At 41.8% G+C, this 8,874-nt stretch overlaps 1 protein-coding gene across 3 annotated transcripts in view; it reads right to left on the bottom strand.

Moving 5' to 3' along the window:
* The window catches only part of TRIP12 (thyroid hormone receptor interactor 12), a 110,039-nt gene that overhangs the window by 43,416 nt on the left and 57,749 nt on the right, over positions 1–8,874 (bottom strand). For all 3 annotated transcript variants that reach the window (XM_019533007.1, XM_019533008.1, XM_019533009.1), the window contains 4 exons: positions 6,571–6,676; positions 2,788–2,924; positions 1,942–2,025; positions 728–823 (listed from right to left, as the gene is read on the bottom strand). In XM_019533007.1, the coding sequence (XP_019388552.1) occupies positions 728–823; positions 1,942–2,025; positions 2,788–2,924; positions 6,571–6,676 (423 nt within the window). The remainder of the gene's footprint in view (positions 1–727; positions 824–1,941; positions 2,026–2,787; positions 2,925–6,570; positions 6,677–8,874) is intronic.

Below are 8,874 nucleotides of genomic sequence, written 5' to 3'. Positions count from 1 at the left end.
GACAGACAGACAGACAGACAGACAGACAGACAGACAGACAGACAGACAGACAGACAGACAGACAGACAGACCTTTCCTTGTTGCATACAGTAGGAGGCTACGGGATAAAATGAAGTGATGTGTACTGCATACTACATTGTCTTTAGAAAGCAAACCGTATGTACCCCAGGTCCAGTGAATGCTGTATACCCAAAAGGAAGAATTAGCTGATAAGTTTAATCCTGTTGAATGTGATGTCCTGACAGATAACTGAATGTCCTCCTTGTTCTTTTGACTACCCACCCAGCTTCACAACAGAGATGATAGGGGAGAGGTGGAAAATAAAGACTTCGTTTTTAGCCTCCAATGAAACTGCTGCACTTGAAAGACGTGTCCCTTTGAACCCATATAACCAAATCAGGCTTAAAGATACTGTATCCAACCAACTTTAGATCTATTTTTCAGTATGGCTTTTTAAAAGCCAGGAAAACATACTGAGCGGACAAAACAAGACAGCGTTTTTAAAACTGAAACAAGTTCTTCTAGTACTCCGTCACTAAGAGGGGAGGAAGGGACGTAATGTTTTTATATGTTGGATTTCCACATGTCATTTAAAAGTTATTTCACAATATTATATTTTGCAATTAGTTATAATTAAAATATTTACACAGGTATTACATTTACCACTGGCTAAATTTAGCCATTCTGTGAACTACAGAAAGAATTAAATTATATGAAATTTGCTTACTAGCTCCACTTCCAATTGTCCTGTGAAAGAGCTGCGACATCCGAGGACCAAGAGGGCCAAAAAGGTGAGGGGGAAGACCCCTAGCCTCTAACAGAGCTAAAAGTAAACACAGGTTTTTGAACAGTCACTGTCAAAGCTCCTATGCAACAAATTCATGAACCCTAAAATTTGAGGCAACAGAATTTGCATCTTATAAAAGAAAAAGTTAAGGCACAAACTGAAAGAAAAGACATGCATTTGTTCTCCAAAGCTCATTCTTTACTTAGGTGCAATTTAAAGCAAACATGCATCTGGACAAGACGGCTATTAAAAAAAAAGGGAAAAATCATTAGAAAGCCATCAACTAGAATTTGGGGGGTTTGCTGGTTCCCTTTTGAAATGCTACATGATTAAACTGTGCTTAAATTTTCTTTGATGCAAAAATTGGAGCCTGTCTCTAATGAGGCTATTTCTAATTGGGAAACTGTTGTAAAAAAATTAATGCACAAATACAAAAACAGCAGGTTTCTTATTTCTAACAGATAAACCTGTGTGAGTGGACAAAAATAAATCCAGAGGAGGGGAAAACTGAATATATTATTACTGATTGGAAAGGGATGGGTGGCAAAAGAAATTAGGAAGTGTTTTGGCAAAAAACATCTGAAAGGCATGAAGAAAATCCGAGTATTTTAATATAAAAGCAGTCTAGCTCATTCTATTTTCTTGTCTTCAAATGAGTGGTCCTGATTTCAAATTACAGACCTGATCAGAAACATTCAGATTGGGGGCAGGGAGGTGAGGGGGAGGGGGATCCTTGGAGAATGGATGCAGAGCAGACTGAACAGCAAGGGAGGAAAAAAAAAAAAAAAAGTGGCAGGCCTAAAGAGTCTTGTTTTGCAAACAAAGAAAGACTATTCATGGCAATGAGCTTTCCTCCTTGCAAAATACAGGCTTGCATATTAAGTGGAGCTTCATCTCAAAAGCTTTTAATCATGTGAGTTTTCTGAAGAGTACATAAATAGGAAAAGTTAGTTAAAGTGTGTCATGTTCAATGAGTTAAGAATAAGTTCAGGTTTCTCTTGCACTGCCAAATTCTTTACCATCTTTAGCAAACTCAAAAAACCCACTGGCTTGTGTGTACTGGGAGAATTTTTAATTAATATAAAATAGGCAGTAAGAATATATGAAAACATGCAACACCATATACATTCAGAGGTACTAAAACAGCTTTTTACCTTGCAGCCTTCCCATCTCAGAATCATCTGATTCACTTTCTCCAGAGGTTGTCATGCCTACAGCTCCAGCAACTGAACTAGAAGCTGGTAAAAGTTAAAAAGCTGGTAAGAGTCAACAAGATTTATTTAAGTACAAAAAGCACTGTGGAAACATTTAGGCCCCAATTCTACACCTAAAGTCATTACCTAAATTGCCATAGACTTCAGCAGCACAGGACTGGCTTCACAAAATATCTTACAATGCTGATCCATTTAGGTGATATTTATGCAACAAAAAGAGTGAGTGCCCATCTTAGGCTGTAGATTCTTTTCCCACTGTCTTTAAGTTTCACCAAGACACTAAATGAGGTCACAGAGTGCATAATTCCAACCAACAAAGATTTGCTTTAGCTTTCAGACCATACACTGTACACAAAGATGTACAATCAGAATTTAAATAACCAAATGTGTAATGCTGCATTTTTGTTGAATTTTGAAAGTTGAGACTGAAGCAAGTCTGTTGTATTTTTAGATGAAATATTTTTAAATTATTTTTTCTAAAAGCCAACAATTATTGAAAAATTTAAATAAATGTGCTCTGAACCAACCCAGATTGGGATGCCCTTGCTCCCACTGCACTACATTTTACCCTATAAAAAATTTCAGTAAGACCAAAAGTAGTAAGGTGCTCTTCAATACAAGAAAGGGTGTCAGTCTAAATAATCAGTTTTTCTAATTCACCAAAACCAAGTTAAAAAGGCATTTATTTTTTCCTCATTTAGCATTAGGAAAAATGAAACCAAATAAGAGGTTAGCATCACAGAATGCTAGAAAAAAGTATGTTGTCAAGTTTGCATTCTTACTTACCTGCAGCTCCTTGTGGAGCTTCATCTGTCCGTGCAGCTGAAGAATTAACTCCATCCTGGTTGTTATCAGGATCAGCCATTTTCTCCTGTCGGCGAGCTTCAGCTGCTCCTCTTTTGCCCAGGCCAGAGCCTCGCCGACTAGGAATGCACGAAATCAAACAGCATTTGTCCACATAATACTTCACAAAAGTAGAGCCCGTATAAAGGATACCAGCATCAGGTACTCCCAAGCAATTTTTTCCTCCCTACCTACCCCACAGCATTTTAAGCCATTTTATTTTCATGATATCCCTATTTATATGTATAGACAATGTATTACAAAGATGGGTGCTAAAGAAAGCTCATCACAATCTGAATCTTTATTTCGACTCTCATGCAGAATAACTGACTACCACAAAATATAAATTCAGAAGACCAATCGAAATGCAGATCCATTAGAATAGCCCACCCGTTTACATTTTCAATTTTTTGCATGAAAAAGAAAATCAGTTGACTCCACTGACTGCTTTAATTAGTGATTAAGGCCGGAGTCAAAGATTTCATCTTTACTTGCAGGACCGAAGTAAGGGTGTCACTAACAGGTGTAAAAAACAGAAACAAATTAATGTCTGCAGTTCAGACAATTATGAAGTGACAATGCACATCCATAGCAATCTTTCAAATTAAGACTACACTTTCAGTTTTTCCAGGTCATTGAGAGGGGAAAAAAGGACCCCAATGAAGGTTGTCAAATCCAGTTTAGACTGAAGGTAAACAAATTTAGTTAAAATCATTCAAAATCTACATTACGGTGTATAGGCTACAAAACTGCATTATCACCCAAAACTTCTGACATTTCCCCCAATTACCTGCTTGAAGGCTTAGGTTCAGAGACTAGAATTTCTCCTGCCTTCACTGACACATCAACTAGTTTTACCAAATGATATCACAAACAGCATAAAAGGCAACACAAGATGATTTCAAGTAGTGTCAACTCAGCAAATGCTTTCTAGTGTCACAATGCTTAGTGTCTCCTCCTTGATTCAAAGCAATTTTGTTTTCGAAAACTTAAAAAAAAAAGCAAACCTCCAAATGCATTCCTTGTAATGCTTTTTGTATTTAGAAAATGATGCATTTGTTAGGCAGCCTTTTGGACACCATTTTCTTGAGAATGAAAAAAATGCAGAGACGTTTCATGGGAATTTCAATCATGTGACGAGATTCTAGAAAACCAGACCACTCGATGAATTAGCATAAACAAAATCTATACAATAGGGAAAAAGTAGATGTCAGTAGGAAATGAAGACTAAAGAAAGTTAACAGGAATTTCTGTTCTCTGGCATGCTTAGTCTGACTTGTTTACTTTGGTAGATCTCAACTATGTGGGTGGTCTTTATTAGTTTCTTTCAAACTGGTCAATGCCATCACATCCATAAGGAAGTCAGTTGAGCAGTATGGCCTGAACTCTAAGAAAAATTGCCAGACCTGTTCAAGAAATTAAAAAGTCCAGGATTTCCTCTGTGCGCCATTTGTTGCTTATAAGCACGTTAGAACATACCTTGAAGATTCATACCTAACGACCACTAACGATGAGAAACCAAGTCAGTCACAAGCTACCAAGACAGCTTGGTTAAGGCAATTAGTGCAAAAACAAATTTTAGAGACAGACCTTAGGAGAGCTTACCTGCTAAGAGCATGTGCCTACACTGCAGCAGAAATACCCAAGCTAACTCACTGATTGGGAGTGCCCTGCTGAGTATTTACCACAAAAACAGGTTATAATTAGACTACACAGGGCTCCATGCTACAACTGCTGCCCCTCTACCTTGACTCTAGTTTTCTGCTAGCAATAAGGGAGACCAATTGATTTTCCCTTCCTCTTGACCTCCCCACCCCACAACTTTTCCTGACAGTATCATGGGATAGCGATTGTTTTATTGGCAAAAATACTGCAAACACTGAAAGAAGGGCTGAAAGTTTTATAAAATACGTCATTTGCTAAAAATCTGGTGATGCTTTTAAGGTAACTTTAGAGGACACATGGAGCACTTTGCCTTTTATATCCTGATAAAATAGTCCAAGAAGTGGATAATTAGTTTATTGTCACAAATGGGACAATGGGCAGAATCAAAGTATTGATAGCTAGTAAATATTTTTGAAGGTACTAGAACTAATTTGGCATTCATACATAAAAATCTCAGCTACACTGGTCTATTTTATCTTCAGCTTTCCCTGTGGAGACCCAGAAATGTCTATTACTTTAAATTTCCCATTCTCAAGGTTAAGTTTTTAAACATGTTGACCAGGATTGTCTTAGTTCTATAAGTTTCAGCTTAGCACTTCTTATTTGAGGCTGTGTTAAGCCAAAACAGGCTCAGTAACTATGAAGTTATGAGCTGCAATGTCTGCTCTTGACAAATACCTAAAGTGACAACCTTCAAAATAGCTAACTAGCTTCAAAAGGCATCACTAAGAGCTTTAAGTTGCCATCATCCTTAGTGCCTTAAGTCTGAGTTTATCTTAAAAACACTCAGACCTCAAAACCGTGGGGGGTCAGTCTTTTAGGCAAGAGCACCACTAAATTAGCCCTGCACACTTCTTGAGGGCCACTCTGATACTTTTCTTGATTAATCTGCTGTTCCGCTTTTGATTCCCTTCCCTGTGCTCCATGCCTGATATGCTGCTCTATCTGCCACTGTGCTGCCTAAACCCTCTCCAACCTGCCATGTGCCACATACAAGCTGTCCCTGCCATAAGTGCCACAGGCTAGCCACCCAACCTTCCAACACCGATACCTAAAATGGGATAATCCAAGATCCAAAATAGTAAACTTAAGGGTGCAGTTAAACACCACTAAGTATTTTCCTAAACTTCGTCCACACATTTCCTTGCTGCACTCCCTAACTTCAGGAGAACCAATTTTGATTTGACCTCTTCTATCCCAGCACCCCACATTATCAACCTACTGTTCCAGGCTGTAAATCATATCTGGTTTCATCCTGTACAAACCTGATGTTCGCCAATTTTGTCTTAGCTGCAGGTCAGTCAGTGATCCATCACCCAATGCTTTCTGTATACACTTAAGACTTTAAGGAAAATAGAGGCGAGAATATTTTGTGGATGTTAGTAGTTGGTCCCAAGATTCAGGCCTTCTTATTTTGAAGTTTATGCTGTAACCATACTTTGAAATTTGTAATACTGAACTAATATTCAGGGACTACAGAAACTTTAACAAACTACAAGAATTGTTACTAAGTAAACTGCTAACAAAAGCTTCTTAAGAAAAAAGGTAAGAGGGCCTCCTTTCCTCCTAGAAGTTATAATCATCTGAATATTTAAAAAAAAAATAATAATAATAATAATAATCATCAAGTGGTAATTAGCTACTATAAAGGCCCAAACAGCTACTTCTAGCACATAAGCTCTTCTCTCCTTCCAAGCAAGCTGACTTGCAGCAGCAACTGTACACCAGTAGTTTCCAAGCAAGGGGAGACTGAAGCGTGGGCAAACTGAAAAAAAAAATATCCTACATAAATATCCCCTGGATCAGAGACCAGAAAATATGAACTTACTTATTATTTGGTGGTACTTCCCCATCTACTAGTTGGCGATATACAGCATCTTTGGATGAAGCTAAATTCCCCATGTTCCCACTATCCCAGTATTTATCATCATGACTTGATGGGCCTTTGAATCTCAGTCCTTTTTTGCACAAGAGCTTTCTATCAGGTAAGGGGAACAAACTTTCTGATCAGTTGCAGTAACAGTATATTCACAAATCATGATCTTGAACGCGAAGTTTTACCTGGTGCTAGCACAGGAGCCCGTGGTCTTTTGCCGTGTGCTCCGCCGCAAACTGGGGAGCTCAGCAGGTGGTGACTCACTGCGCTTCTTTGTAGATTTTCTTAAACCTACATATATAATGCACAACATTAGGGTAAAGATCTTTCATCTTTAAGTACACAGGCAGGTAGTTCAATAGGGAAATATTCCAGAGAAAGGACACCAGAAGTGCTCTTAATTCAACTTTTGCACTCAAAGTGCTGTAGTAAGACTGGTGTTTAATAAGGTAAAGCTTCAATGATTTACAGCAGCACATAAGCAGTGTGGTAAAATACAAGTCCTGAAAGACCCATTAGTTAGGCACCTGGCCCAAGTTACTAGGTAGCATTCTATATAAAACACAGAGTGACGAACTGCTGGTATGCCTTTCCTACACCAGTTGATCTTGTGTTATTGGGCTTTGTAGCATGTCCTATGTACACACACACACACACTCTGACTCCTGAGCCAAGCACAGCCTCTTCCCTTCCCTATGCTCTCAACCCCACCTTTCCCCTTCACCCTCACCTGTTGCTCAGCTCAGAGGTGAGGACAGCAACCGAGCAGCCAACTCAAACCTGGCTGTCAGCTCTCAGCCATGCTGGCTTCTGTTTAACTCCCCCAACTGCTCAACTGAGCAATGGAGGTGACAATTTAAAAGCGGGAGGGCCCAGTAATCTGGTTTGAGGAAAGCCTATACAGGCCTCATTCCCGCTTGTGCTAGCTTTGCAAATCACCACCATTTACTCTGCTGAGTCAGCGGAGTAGGGCAGACTGTTGTGCTGCTGCAGCACAGTTTGGGAGCAAAATGCCCCGTATCACCTCGCACTGCTCTGGGTGAGCTCAGCATCACAAGGCGAGGCAGGTTGCCATGACTCTGCAGCAAGGCTCCTGGAGTCTTGCCATGGGGGCTGAGTGCCTCCCCACCCCTGTCAGCTCAGGAATGCAAGCAGCGGGGCTATTTTCCTGCACAGAAAACTGCAAAGATCCCCATCACTCGAGAATGGTACCCCTCCTACCAAATCAGCTGACTGGCAGGGGTGTGCATGTGGGAGCGCATGTGCACATGTGTATAGAGGGGAAGACAGATGATCTCCCAGGTCACAATGCTCCCCAGCAGTCTGTAACAGTTGCTGCTTTTCTGAAGTTTTCACCTGCCACCTGACAGCCTCCCCACTTCCCAGGCAGGCAAGGCTGTCAATAGACTCCCCTTAAGGGCAATGGTGGGGAGGACCCAAGAAGTAGGCCCCTAGTGCAGAGACCCATGGGTCTCTCAACGCATGGGATACATCCCAAAAGTAAGTCTCAAGAATGTATGAGGGTCATGAACAATCATGGAAAAACATTTTTTTAAAAATTCAAAGATTTTCTTCTTTAAAAGGAAAAAATAGTAGGAAACCATTGGTTTCCCCTTGTAGGCTGGCACAGCTCAAACCTGCAAGGGGCTGCTTTTGGCTGGGGGGTTGGAGGGAGAAGGTGATCAGGAAAAGGACTCCACATGCACAAATGCATGCGGCAGCCAGGCAGCATGGAGAGCAGCTCCCCACAGTTAAGTCTATGGGGCAGGAGAGGGGCACAGACAACATCAGAGGAGCAAGGGGGCACAGGGAACACATGCCCCGCTCCCCATATTTATGGGCCCACAGCAGGCATGGGGCTGCAGCCTGGCAGGACTGGCACAAGTAGGAGTTGCTTCTGTAGTCCAGCGGGCAGGACCCCGGTGAGACTTGCACCAGGCCCCCAGCAGCACAAGTAGTAATAGAAACAGGGGCTGCACTGCCCTCATTTTCCACCACCAGCTACTTGGCTCAGGCTGCCCCTCTACCCTGCTGTCATGGCTTGGCTGCCATTGGCAACACTCCCCTTAGGCTGTGACTTAACCCTTGAGGGGGCAGTGTGGGCAGCCTGAGGGGGAGCAGCCATGGTGATAGGATAGAGCCACTGCCTGGTGCATGAGCAGCTGGCAGCAGAAGGAGGTAAAGGCAGTGTGGGCCCCCATCTACTCCTTGTGCTGCTGATGGCACAGGGGTCCCATTGAAGGTGGCTGCAACAAATCTCAACACCCTGCTCCAGGTCCTACCTGCTGGGCCAAGGAAGCAGCTCCTGTCCATGGTAGTCTGGTTAAACTGCAGCCCTGTGCCCACTGTGGGTACAAAGACTCCTCCCCCCCCCCCCACGCACTCTCACTGTGGGGCTAGGGCTGAGAGGCACTGGCAGGGCCAGGGGGCTGCAAGTTGGGAGTGAGTGGCACCAGCAAACTGCACTGTGCAACTTCCATAATGAATGT

Source organism: Crocodylus porosus, unplaced genomic scaffold (genome assembly GCF_001723895.1).
Source record: "Crocodylus porosus isolate Cpor-Errol unplaced genomic scaffold, CroPor_comp1, whole genome shotgun sequence".
Taxonomy (NCBI): Eukaryota; Metazoa; Chordata; order Crocodylia; family Crocodylidae; genus Crocodylus; species Crocodylus porosus.
Note: the sequence above shows the minus strand (reverse complement) of the source record. Positions and strands in the feature narration are given on the sequence as shown.